The 13,604-nt window shown below is 30.1% G+C and overlaps 1 protein-coding gene across 1 annotated transcript; it reads left to right on the top strand.

Moving 5' to 3' along the window:
• Positions 1-4,838: 4,838 nt before the first annotated feature.
• On the top strand, positions 4,839-6,175 carry LOC107867395. Its single transcript, XM_016713613.2, has 2 exons — positions 4,839-5,254; positions 5,541-6,175. The coding sequence occupies exons 1-2, from the start codon at positions 5,145-5,147 to the stop codon at positions 5,986-5,988; spliced, it is 558 nt and encodes a 185-aa protein (XP_016569099.1). The 5' UTR covers positions 4,839-5,144; the 3' UTR covers positions 5,989-6,175.
• The last annotated feature ends 7,429 nt before the right edge of the window (positions 6,176-13,604 follow it).

Here is a 13,604-nt window from a genome sequence, read left to right as displayed (position 1 = left end):
TCCTCGTCTTTGATAGATCTAGGCTTTGAGTAATAATTTGCAGTTCCGTTGGCTTCAACTGTTTTAGTGTTTTGGTGAGAATATCTGCTAGTCAGTCTGTTATAATGTGGCTGTGTGGCAGAAAATCTCTTGGTGAAGTGAGAGGGGTTATTTTGATTTGTTGCAAGTGCTTTCTTTAGCAAAACTTGTAAGTAGGTCTTTTCCTTTGGATAATAGGGACGTTGATGTACAACTATTTCCTGCTAAATATATCAATTTCCGGTGTTCAGCTCACAATCAATGGATGTGTGATATGTGTTTTACTTATATATACATTCTTGCCTAGTTAAGTCACTTCACCAATTTTTTGCATTACCTTTTAATTTTTTGGATGAATTTAACGAGGGTTTCTTGATGTTTAGGGTTCTGAAAGTTGCAAACTAAGAGCGAAATAACTCTTCCGTTATGGAAATTCTTATAGCTTTTGTATGATTATAGTGAATTTCTGGGGTGGGGAAGAGCAAATTGACTGATTTAGTTTCATTTCAATCTAAAACAAAAGGCCAGAGCCTGGTTTCTCGAAAAGAGTATGATTATTTGCTAGTGTTGTGGATGATTTTGTGAACCAGCCTTCTAAGTTCTAACTAAAGAAGTCGACAAAACAGAAAATCACTATGGTCTTTGGCTTTTGGTTGTTTGGATTGTTAAGTGGTTTTTGATTATTTAAGGAAGTGATTGTTAAATTAGCTAGATTAATTTAAATATCACTAAATAAGGTGCAAAAGAAAAAATCCAAACGCAGTAACTTTGAACTTACGTAGGAAGCACATCTAACCTTTTGCGCAACATTCCATAAATCAAATGCAACTAGTCCGACAACTAGATCAATAATAATATATTCAGTGTGATTTTATAAGCAGGATCTTGAAATGATGTTTTGTATGGTTATTTTCGATAAGCCTTCGTGTAAGAGTTTTGATATTACGTCGTCATATTTTATTTGTTTTCTACGTGTGGACCTCTTACTGTCTTGCTATGTCACCAAAGAATCCTTCATCTTCTTCCTTCCCACTCTTGGCGTATGAAACGCGGCTTAATGAATTCAATTATGAATTAACTCGTATATTTGACAAAATCATATAATATCTAGAACTTATAAGAGTATTTAACTCATAAAAGCTTAGTAGCTAAGAATCGTGAAAATTGAACTTATTAAATTTAGTATAAATACCAACCCTTTGGAAGTAATTGTACTCTCCCCCACTTTTTTAATTACGTTACTCTCTTTATTAATATACATAACATAACCGATATATACATAACATTCTGTGTATATATTTGAACTTTTGTAATATATTTAGGGAGTTGGAATTTTTTTGTAATATTGGAAACATAAGTTGTGTATTTGTGTAATTTTTAGTTAAATTTAAATCATAAATGTATCTCTGCCACCCCATAAGCCCTTTATTTATTTAGTGAGATATAGAGTTGTAAAAGGAATAGAATAAAAGTAGTTGAATCAAAAACACGTCTTTTACTAGGCGTTTACCATGCCATTCCGCTATCAGCCAACTCAAAATATGAGATATGTATTTGGAAAGTTTATAAGCTTATAGTAAATACATTTATATAAGAATTGCGTATACGATAAAGCATTCCATTTTGGTTTTGCCCGGCTGAAGAAGTCATCCAGGACTTTTGATTGCACACTTTAAATTAGATGTGGGTATAATTTGTTCCTCCCTTGATTCTTCTCTCTTGATTTTCTCCATATTTCAATAATTTAGTGTATTCTTCAAACATAGGTATATTTGAATTTGATATGAATTTCTCTGTAATTCGAGGGGTTTTTAGTGGCGTATTTCTCGAACGTAGGAATATCGCATCTTTTTTATGTATTTGATTAACAAGAAGAGAGGATTTTGATTTATGAATATCCCATGAGTTTCTAAAATATTGGAGATTATTCTTTAAGGAATATTTACCCCCTTTATATAAGCGTAATTTAGCGTTTGGGTAGAGCAGCCTCCAAGCTAGATTTAGGGTAAAGTAGCCTCCAAAAACTCAAACAAAAATTTCACCCTACTTAGGCTTGTCGGAGTGTAGACTTGATGAAACTCAAAGACGAGTTTTGAAGTACCCACAGTGCTTTCATCTTTACGGTCTTGCGGCTACAAATTTGCATATCTGATTTATGAGGAGATGAAGGGCAAATTTGGTCCCACTAGGCGTGCTAGTTTGTTTTCAACAAATTTTTACAGTGACAAAAATAAATTGCAATCACAAATAAAAATATGAAGAAACATGGTTATTTTTATTAAAAAACGATGTGGGTACAAATCTGTTCCTTATTCTTCTCTCTTGTTTTCTCCATAATTCGTGGACCGTCAGTAGCGTATTTACTAGGGGTGTACAGACCAAACCATTAAGTCAAACCGAACCGACGAACCAAACCATATCGAGAAAAAAAACCCGAGTTATGGTTTGGTTTGATTGGTTTGGCGTTAGAAAACCTGACCATTCTTGGTTTGGTTTGGTGTTGACCAAAAAAAAGTCAAACCGAACCCGAATCAAACCGACATAATATATATATATATATAATATTCGAACTTTTTTATACATAAAATATTAATTATAATCTACTTTTTAAATACTTTTTCAACTAATTTTAGTAATTTTCAATAATGTGAAAGTAGATGTAGATATATATTTAGATTTGGGCCTTTAAGTCGTAATATTTGTCCATTAATTGATAATTAAATGATCCAAAACCCAATTATAAACTTAAAACCTAAACTTTTCACTATTCATCTCACTTTTTAGTTTCAAGAGAGTTTTTCGCTCCTCATTTTTTCATAATTATGGTTTTTCATTAGCACATGAGTGAAAACATATTTGATCTAGTCTTCGATCACAATATAATTGTAAAAACTAAATATTATTAAAAAAATGAAAAAAATCGAAAAACCCGAAAAAACCGACTAAAAACTTAAACCGAAAAAATCAATTTTATTTTGGTTTGATTTGGTTTATAGTTTTAATAAACTGACATGATTGGTTTGATTTTTTCTTAATAAAAAACGAACCAACCCGACCTATGTACACCCCTAGTATTTACCGAATATAGGCATATTTGGATTTGATATTAATTTCTCCGTAATTTGAGGACCGTTAGTGGCGTATTTCTCGAACGTAGGAATATCCATTAGTGCAGTATTTCTCAAACATAGGAATATACGTTAGTGGCGTCTTCTTGATGTATTGATTATTAAGAAGAGAGGATTTTGATCAATCCCATGAATTTCTGAGATATTGGAGATTGTTCTTTATCGTTTGGTGTAAGGTATAAGGGGTAAGTAATCTTGGGATAAAATAAAGGATCATTTTATCCCATGTTTGGTTGGAGGGATTAACCAATATCGGGATAACTTATCCCATCATTTACACCATAGTAATGGGATAACTTATCCCATATGCATGGTGGGATAAGTTATCTTGGGTAATCCCGGGATAACTAATCCCGGAATTAGTTATCCCAGGATAACAATTTCCCAACCAAACGAAGGAAATATTTGTTCCCTTTATATAGGCGTAATTTAGGGTTTGGGTAGAGTAGCCTCGAAGAACTCTAACAGAAATTGGATTCTTTAGAGTCACAAAATTTTGATGTCTACAATGTCATTCTCTTTAATTATACGCACTGAATAAGTAGTAAAATTCCGGCATTTTCTAATTGAGGTTGATGATATAGTTAAATAAGATACGTACTATACTTATGTGGTTAATTTAACTACCTTATGAATGTGAGTACGTACGAAATCTTGTTTTCAAAATTTGAATAAAACGTATCTAATTAGAACACTTTAGTAGGAGTTAAAGATGTTCAGTAGGAAAAAACTTAGTTCGAGTGTTTAAATAAAGTTTCCTTACAAGTTTAATATTTTATGTATTAATCCTAATATATAACTCATAAGTATATGTGAATCACTTGCAATTACTCTTTTGGGTGAGTAAATTATTTATATTTAAAACTATAATAAAATGATTAAAATGAACTTCTTTTCCCCATCAATTAAGGCCTAAAGAATGGATAAAAAGAAGCAAAAAATAACTTCCTTTTCCTCAAATTGCTAATCTATGCAACAATCGTGTCCGGCAAATCAAAAATATTAACTTCACAATTTGCTTAAATTAATCTAATTGGTTATCATAAATAAAATCAATATCCTATGATATATGTCAAATCAACTTTATTTATCATAGACTTCTATACTTCTCTTTTTTATTTCTTAGTCAAGTCGTGTTGATAAAAAAAAATGAGAACGAGTTAACAATGAAAGAATGTCCACTCATATAAAATTTATATTATAAACAAATAAATTTAAAAAATGTAGCTACGTGTGCCCCACCTTTCAATTTCAGCAACTAATTGGCAAATTACAATTAAATAGCAAACTTGTCACTCACGGGACCCTTGAAAATGATATGCTGATTCATTTCTAACGTTCATACGCATTTCTAAAAAAGACCCAAGAAGTAATAGCTTATTTGGTCCCTAGATATCGATAAATTTGATTCATCAATAAATTTAACTTCAATTAATCACCTATCTTATTTAAGTCTTTTTATGCACAAAATGTCATATTTGGATTATCGTTAAAACTATATTGTCCTCAAATAACAATATAAATTTATCGCTTACCAAATAGTTGCATGGTTTTTAGCTTTGCAAAATTTGTAAAACAATGAATGAACCGACATTATGTATTAATTCAAGATTAGATCTGCTGAAGCCCTAGGGGTGTATGACGATAGAGTTTTTATTAAATCAAACCTCATTCTTCTGCAATTGATGTTACAAATTTCTTGCAACGCGGACTAAAATTAAAATTTATCAATAATCAAGGGATCAAACGTGCTATTAACAAAGAGGTGGAAAAGAAAGATAAAACGTACCATCTTTTTCTTTTCTTGTGTGGCAGACAATCTGCTAGACCCCTACCCCAACTCCCACACCCTCAAACACACGTATACATACAACATCTATATATATATATATATATATATATATACATATATTTGTGCAATATAAATTACATACAATTAAAATCCCTTAGAAAAGGGGGAATTGATAGTCCATATAATAAGAGAAATGATACACAAATATGACAATCAACAAAGGAGGAGGAGCCACTGAGTGCTGCATGTGTGGAGATTATGGTTTATCTTCTGAGCTTTTCAAATGCAAAATTTGCCATTTTAGATCTCAACACAGGTATTACTCACTTGAAATATTTTCCAAAAAATGAAAAAGCTTTTTTAATTATGCTATTTAGTTTATTTTCCGAGGAGCTAGAGACTCCGTGACATTTCTGATTCACTGTTTTGTGTTTTTAATAAATTGATTGATAGTTGGATTATATTGTATATATCATATATATATGAAACGATGGAGTTGTAATTTAGTTTTGTTAATTAATCGATTTTCTTGGATTTTTTGAAAATATAATGATTAAAGGCCTCCTTTAATTATTCCTTTTTTCATTCTTCTTCTTCTGCAGATATTGTAGCAATTTGTATCCAAAAGCTGAGTCTTACAGAATTTGTAATTGGTGTTTGAGTCCAAAAGAGATTTCTGGAGAAAGAACACAAAATTCTTCAAATTCATCATCATCATGTAAAAATACTGCAAGTGATCATAATATTCAAGATGGTTCAAAGTTGAAGAAAAAATTGATGATTAGAAATGAAAATGATATTATTGGAAGAACAAGTCCAAAGGGGAAATTAAAGAGTTGTACTAATTTGAAGGTTCAACTTGTCAAGAAAAATAATCCCATCAAAAAATTACAAAAGTCTCCCTCATTAGTGGATGCTAGAAAAAAGGTGAATATTGAAGAAAAAATAAGGAGGACAAAATCAGAAGAAATGTCAAATAGAGGGATTACAAGAAAGGTAATTAAAAATAGGGTAAGAAGATACAAGCTCTTGGATGAAGTCTCTAGTTAATTAATTTTCAAGAGTTTAATTTGTAGATTTTTTTTTTTTTTGGTATGTGTTAGTTTTGGTGATTCTGAAATTTCGCACATACAAATTTATGTAGAGCAAAAAAATGGGGTTGATTTATTCGAACCCTTTGATTGTGATTTGAGAAATTTACAATGTAAAGCTAGGGTTATTGGAGTACTCTTGTTAACTTTGGTTCTAATTTTCTTCTTGTTCCTAATTTGCCTATTCATTTAGAATTAAGAAATGAAGGAAAAAAAAAAAGAAGTGATCATATAACACTATGGTTTTTCTTCATTGAGAATACATATCTCATCATCAACATCTAGGGTCATAAAATTAGCCCATGACGGGCTTGTTAAACCTAATCAAATTTGGGCGGCTTAATGATCCGCTCATTTATTAACTAAATCATTTTGGCTCCGTTCGAATTTGACCTACTTTCGCTTGTTGCTTAGGAGTTAGGATAGATAAACCAAAGAGTATAGGAAGCGGCTCACATCCGATGAGCAGAGGCGGAGTCAAGATTTCAAGGATTTAATATTCAAGTCGAAGGGGTTCAACATTTGCTATAATCACATAAAAAATAATTGTAATCATGTATATATAGTATATTTTTTCGTCGAAGGGGGTTCGGACGACTCTCCTAACAGCTTGTTTGGATGGTGGTTTGTCATGATTTCATAATGTATGATACAACATAGTATGGTATGGTATAGTATGGTATGGTACAATACTATGTTTGAATAAACTGTATCGTTCACTACTGTTTAATAATAATTTTTTTTGTTTGATTTGGTTCGTGCATAAAAATTATGACATATTAAAGTTGTAAATAATATAGGGTAAAGGGTAAATTAGGAATAGAAAATATTACATGAGGGCATAGTTGGAAAAATAAATAAGAAAACCATGCAAAATCACCAAATCAGTAGTTTAAAAAATTGGCCAATTTCATGGTTCCCAAACTATAAAATGTTATCATACCATACCATTTCTTTTAAAAAGCAATCAAAACAAACATGGTTTTCATGATACCCATATCTTATCATACCACAGAAAACCACCATCCAAACAACCTGTAAAGAGGGCTGGCTCCGCCTCTGCCTATTAGAAATGTTGGGTTGACTTTGGTTAAAATGTTCTTCAATTGAGTTATGAGAAATGAACAGCACGATGCTATATGTGGGTCGGAGAAGGGCCGACTTATGAAAAATCTTGTTAAAAAATATTTTAACTTCTTAATTTGACGAGTTATATATAATCATAATAAATAAATAAATAAAATTATTTGATATATTAAAATCATAAGAAATAAAAAAAAGATTATGTAAGAGTTGAATTTGAGTTGAATTATGATTAACTCATTTTGATTCAATCTATTTCAACTTTACTGAAGCATATGTTTTACTTTCATAAAATTTAATCTAATCCGCTCATTTTACACATACTATATTATCAAGTACAAGTAAAATTTAAGGCATAATACAGAAATTTTTCATTTAACTTGACCTCAAATCATATCTACAAACTCCGACTTTGGGTGTGCACACGTAGACACTTAAATTTGTATAAAGTTGAATAAGTAGACACACGTCTTATGTGACATAATACACGTAGAACAAAAATTGAACACTTAAGATGCCACATAGGACATGTGTGTCTACTTGTTCAATTTTATATAAGTTTAAGTGTCTACTTATATACACTCAAAGTTGGCGGACATAAATATGATTAGATGTGAAATTAAAGTGAATGTTTATGTATTGTGCCTAAATTTAATAAGGACCGGTAGCAACCAACTTTGGGTGTGCACAAGTAGCCGCTTAAACTTGTATAAAGTTGAACAAGTAGACACATACGTCTTATGTGACATAATGCACGTAGGACAAGAATTGAACACTTAAGACGCCACATAGAATATGTGTATCTATTTGTTCAATTTTGTATAAGTTAAGTAACGCTCAAAATCGAAGAATATAAATATAATTTGATACGAAATTAAAATCCATGTTTATGTATTGTGGCTAAATTTAATAAGGGCCAGTAGCAACATTAATGTTAATGGTGATAACAACCAACATGATGGGTAGAAAATTCTGTTGAATGTCTTATCACAATAAGCTAAACAAGGGACAACACACTACATGGAATTAATGATTAGTCAATTTCTTTTTCCTTTCTTCTTTCTTGTTCTTTTTTCCTTTCATTATTAGCCACAAAAAAAATTTCCCAAGTAAAATGTGTCATTGTTGATCAGTTCAACACTTACTGCAAAAATATGTGACTGCGTTCGAATTCAAAACATCTACTAACTAAGAAAAAAAAAGTACCATTCCATTATAATTTTTTATGATACTTAGAGATACTCTACAAATACTAAAAACTAATTACTCAAGTTTTTTACATCAAATTAATGAACTTATAATATATTTGTATAATTTTCTTATTTAATCTTTAATCACTAATTGATTATCAAATTAATGAACTTATAATATATTTGTATAATTTTCTTATTTAATCTTTAATCACTAATTGATTAATATATATCTTACTTTATTAAATTATGATACGTTAATAGATTGGGTGCGATGGGAGGATCTTACTTCATTAACTTCAATTAAACTCTTTTTTTAATTTATTAATTAATCCTTTTCATAAATTGATCAGTGAGTGAATTAGTTGAGGATTAGCTTGCCATCTCAATTGCTGTGTTTGATAAATGTTTGCAGCACCTAATTACGTACAAAATATTAAAATAAATATTAAAGTAGAAAAGTAAGCATTGAAACAATTAATAGATAATATTCATTAGTAGACGCAATTATATAGTTAGTAAAGTATTTGGTTAGCAAGACAATATAGTGAAGGTACATCTATAAAACAGAAACTTGTAAAATGCATTTGGACTAATGAAAAAGAGTAGGAATATTTTAGATTACGTGCTTTAATCCTATATACCAAAAATAAAAATTAAAAAATTGATCAGTTGATTAAATTCGACGAAATATTATGCTGTTTGAGCAATTATAGTATGAATACTGTTTAAGACTTTCTAAAAATTGATGGGACATTTGAACCAATTCTCATTTTAGTGGACAACATTTTCATTATCATGAGAATATTAGAATTGGATTCTCTCTAGAACTTCCTTGATCTTTTATTTCCCCTTTCGTTATAATTTTGCCATGTCATTAGGAAAGATTTAGAAATACAATTAAGAAAGAATAAGAATAATAAGAAGAAGAATTGTATGAAAAAATATACTGATCTGACGAGGTAAGAAAGGACCAGTTATCCCTTATGTTTCTTTTGTTAAAAAGCGTGGATCTTTCCCTTCAATTGGGACAACATTAATACAACTCTATTACTGTTATAGTTGTTAGAAGGAGACATTTTCTCCGTTAAGGTTTTAAATGTAGAATTTGAGTTAATGATCATAAGCACATTTAGGACTCGTTAGGTAGAGTGTATAAGATAATACTGAATATATTGTATTAGTAATACTGAGATTAGTAGTATAGGGATTAGTTATACTGGAATTAGTATATATGCAATATTTGGTTTGATGTATTAAAAACACTATGTATTGTTCTATTTTAAAGAGAATATTATTTGTTTGCAAAAATATCCTTGGCATATTATAATTTTGTGTATTTTTTTGCAAAAGTTTATTATTCTTTTTTTCTTAATTTAAAAAGTTAACAATATAACTAACTATTTACTTTAAAATTTTAAGATTTAATCATTCACTTACAAAAATTATTTTTTTATTATCTGTTCTTTGTTTGTTCATCATTTGCTTGTTGTTCTCACTTTGTGTTGTTTTTAAGTTGGAGGGAGTTACGTATAACTTTTGGATGAGATAATAAAATCATTATTAAAATAAAATTGTATTCTATAGAGTGTTAAAACTAAGTAGAATTTTATTTATTTATTTATGGATATTCTATTTACAAAATTAAACCTTGTATGCAATTTGTTTTCGGATTTTGACCAATAAATATTTTTTTGATTTAATGGATTAGTTTTTTTATAACTAAAATTATTTGGAGGGATATTATTATTTTGATAAATTGAAAAGAAGTAACTCATATTGAATAAATTGAAAAAGATTTAGAAAAAAATTAAAGAAATTTGAGGATATTTTTGTAAATAAAAATAAAATTTGTAAACTAATTTATTTGAATAAATTTATTAGTACAAATATAAAAAATAAAATTAAGAAAATAAAAAAATATTTAAAAGAATTGGAGGGATATTTTTGTCTTTATACATACTAATCCATGGTATTAAAACCCATGTATTACTAATATCACCATATGTGATGTATTAGTACTACACCCTATAATACCATGTAGGGTGTATAACTAAAACATGGTATTAGTAATAGTATTAATTAATACCACACTTAATACATGGACTATTTCTCCTAATACGGCCTAGCAAACGACCCCTTAAAGTGTTTTGATTTTTTTTCGTATGTGAGTTTCCTAGTTGAGCTATTACCAATTATTTATCAAAACACACATCAACTATTAAATGTTCATTTTTCCTATCTAAAAGTTCCGGTATGAAACTCAAAAAATTAATAGTTGAGGTGTGTTTTAATAAATAATAAGATACGCATCCGCTACCCCTTTGAACTATGGCCAAAGTCATTACGGCACACTCTAATTTCACAGGAGTTCTATTACCTCCCTTGAACTCAATTTTAGCATATTTTTGTCATCTTTTTATGTCGACATGGTACAGTTATTATATAAAATGAAGCTCACATCAAATATGTCATATCAGCTTAAAAGGATGACAAAAGTACGCTAAAATTTAGTTTAAGGAATAATAGGACCTCCGTAAAGTTGGATTATATCGTAACAAATTTGATCATAGTCCAGGAAGATACTATATGCTTTACTCATAAATAACTGATGATATATGTAGAAAATTTACACACTTAATAGCGCGAATATGAGCTCCAAACAACTTACTTTAGGTGTATTTTTCATCCACTTTCCATAAAATTTTCATTTATTTGTACAAATTTGAAGGAAGACTTGACTGAGTAAATTTCTGTCCATGAGAGGAAAGGAAAAAGGACTTGATGTGATATGACACAATTCTTTACATTGGACCAAAAAATTTATATCCCAAATTTTTTACTGTGGGCACGTGTAGACATAAGACACTGCATGGAATATTTTGACAAAATAATTTTAATTTTATCTCAAAATTGTTACACGGAATCGTAAATAAGAAAATATGTACACACAACCAGTTTTAATATCAAATCAAGTAGTTTAACTATGAGAGTTACGAACTAATTAAGATGATTAGATTAATTCTTCTCCATACATTAGATGTTTCGAATTGGAAAATAAAAATCAAGTTATATCATCTGCCTCACTTATGTATTTTTGCAATAATAATGCAATTTTTTTTTTGTTAAAACGAAAAAGGAGGGCGGGCAGGCGGTTGGTTAAAGAGAAGGACGGGTAGGCTTTTAGGTTTGGCAAGTTTCTAACAAATGGTGCACATTACCATGTTAGACAAATCTCACAATACGTGATTCATGTGTTTTTTTTTTAAAAAAAAAATATATGACCTTTAACTTTGTGACTGCACAAGTAGACCCTTTAATTAAACAAAAGTTGAACAAAAAACACTTCAATTGTAACTCTGACGCACTTGGTTTTGAATGTATACACGTATTTTACCAGGTAGGATTGAAGTGTTTTTTTGTTCAGCTTTTGTATAGCTAAAAGGTCTACTTGTGCACTGATAAAGTTAAAAGTCATAGTTATAATTTGGCATCAAGTTAAAGGTCTTGTTTATGTATTATGCCATTTTTTTTAGGTTGAAGTTAGCATAGCCGAAGCACAAATCCATAACATTTGTTAGGCGAGAACAAACAATATGTATCATAAATTTGGGATGTAACACAGCTACTCAAAGTTGTCCTTAAGATGTAGTAACAAACACAAGAATGGCATGGTATATACACTGGAGTGCTGAGCCAAAAGGGCTATTTCTTTAACCAAAAATTTCAAAGGGACACTTGATTTGAAAAGAAATCAAAGGGGACAAAACGTCGATGGCTGAGCGATTTATAAATCGCCTAGTATCCACCGATTACAAAGAAATTCACATGCAGACACGTGCTGCATGGTTTGGTGAATCATGTCATGCAAATCGCTGGACGCCAAGCGACTTGAAAATCGCTGGACATCGGGCAACTTGCAAATCGCTTCGAGTCCAGGGATTTGCAAATCCCTAGACACCAAGCGATTTGCAAATCGCTCAATCGCCAACGTTTTGTCCCCCTTGATTTTCAAATCAAGTATTCCCTTTGAAATTCTTATTAAAAAAAGTTGCCCTTTTTGGCTCGGGAATCATATATATACTGTAACTCCTTTCAATGTTTCAAAAACAAAGATGAAAAATATAATTGGATTTGGACCTTTTGTTTTCAGTTCATCCCTTCAAAACTTGGCCCAATATGGGTATTTGACTAAAATTAAGTTAATTTCCCCTTTGAAGATTAAGAGCTGGCACAGATGATTAATTTCCAATATGAGAAAATTGATTTCTTTCACATTTTTTAAAAAAATTTAGCTAGAGCACTCTAATCAATTTTTTTTTTTTTTTTTTGGATGAGGGGATGAATAAAAATTGCTTCATCATAGTAAAATACTATTCCAAACACTAAGAAAATGGCAACTTACACTGATCACTTTTTAGCTAGGTACTCTTCCGAAAAATAGCCACTCTCGAGGAATTTCAAATTTCATAGGTGAAAATGACAACGTCCTAATTAAGTTTCACCTATGATATTTAAAATTTTATAACAATGATTATTTTTCAATTACCAGAGCTCAAATAGTAAACTTTACTCTTATTAATTGGCCCATAAGCCTACTTATCTGAACGAATCTCTTGTTGGGCTGTCTAGTTCTAGGCCTCTTCACAGTTTAATGTCAGGCCCTTACAGCTTGATCAGTCTCTTTTCAAATAATTGGCCCATAAAGATAGGCTTATCTACATTTTATGAGAGTTTTCATTCATACATTTCGAGACCAATATCATCTATAGTCAATTTTTCAGTATTTTTTTATGATAGAACTAGTCGAGAGAGTATGGTACATCGGTGTGAAAGTTCATTCAGATTAAGGTTTTTATGTACTTTCGTTATGGAGGGTGCGGGCAGAAGGGATGACATAGAATAGTGCATTGCCTATTTATCGTTTTTGCACGGATATCAATAGTATTTGATAAACCTAATATAAATATAATTAATTATTGAACTAATTTTATTTGTACCGATAGAGTATAAAATTAAGAATTCTAGATGCTCGACAAAGAAGAAATAAACAACTTGTGACTTTCAAAATAATGAAAAAATAATAGTAATAATTTTAGTTGACGTCTTTGACTCTTTTGAGACAACTTTGCATGTAACAAGCCGTTACTTTTACGGCATTGACATTTGGAATACATACAAATTACAATCATGAAGTGCATATATTTTTCTAACTTACACTTCTTTTTTTAGAAAAAAAAATAAAAAATTATAACGAGTTTGTAGAAATATTTGGAAGAAAATCATATAATGTGACTCCTCA

Source organism: Capsicum annuum, chromosome 4, assembly GCF_002878395.1.
Source record: "Capsicum annuum cultivar UCD-10X-F1 chromosome 4, UCD10Xv1.1, whole genome shotgun sequence".
Classification (NCBI taxonomy): Eukaryota; Viridiplantae; Streptophyta; class Magnoliopsida; order Solanales; family Solanaceae; genus Capsicum; species Capsicum annuum.
The sequence above is the reverse complement of the archived record's forward strand: the minus strand, read 5'-3'. Positions and strand labels throughout refer to the sequence as shown.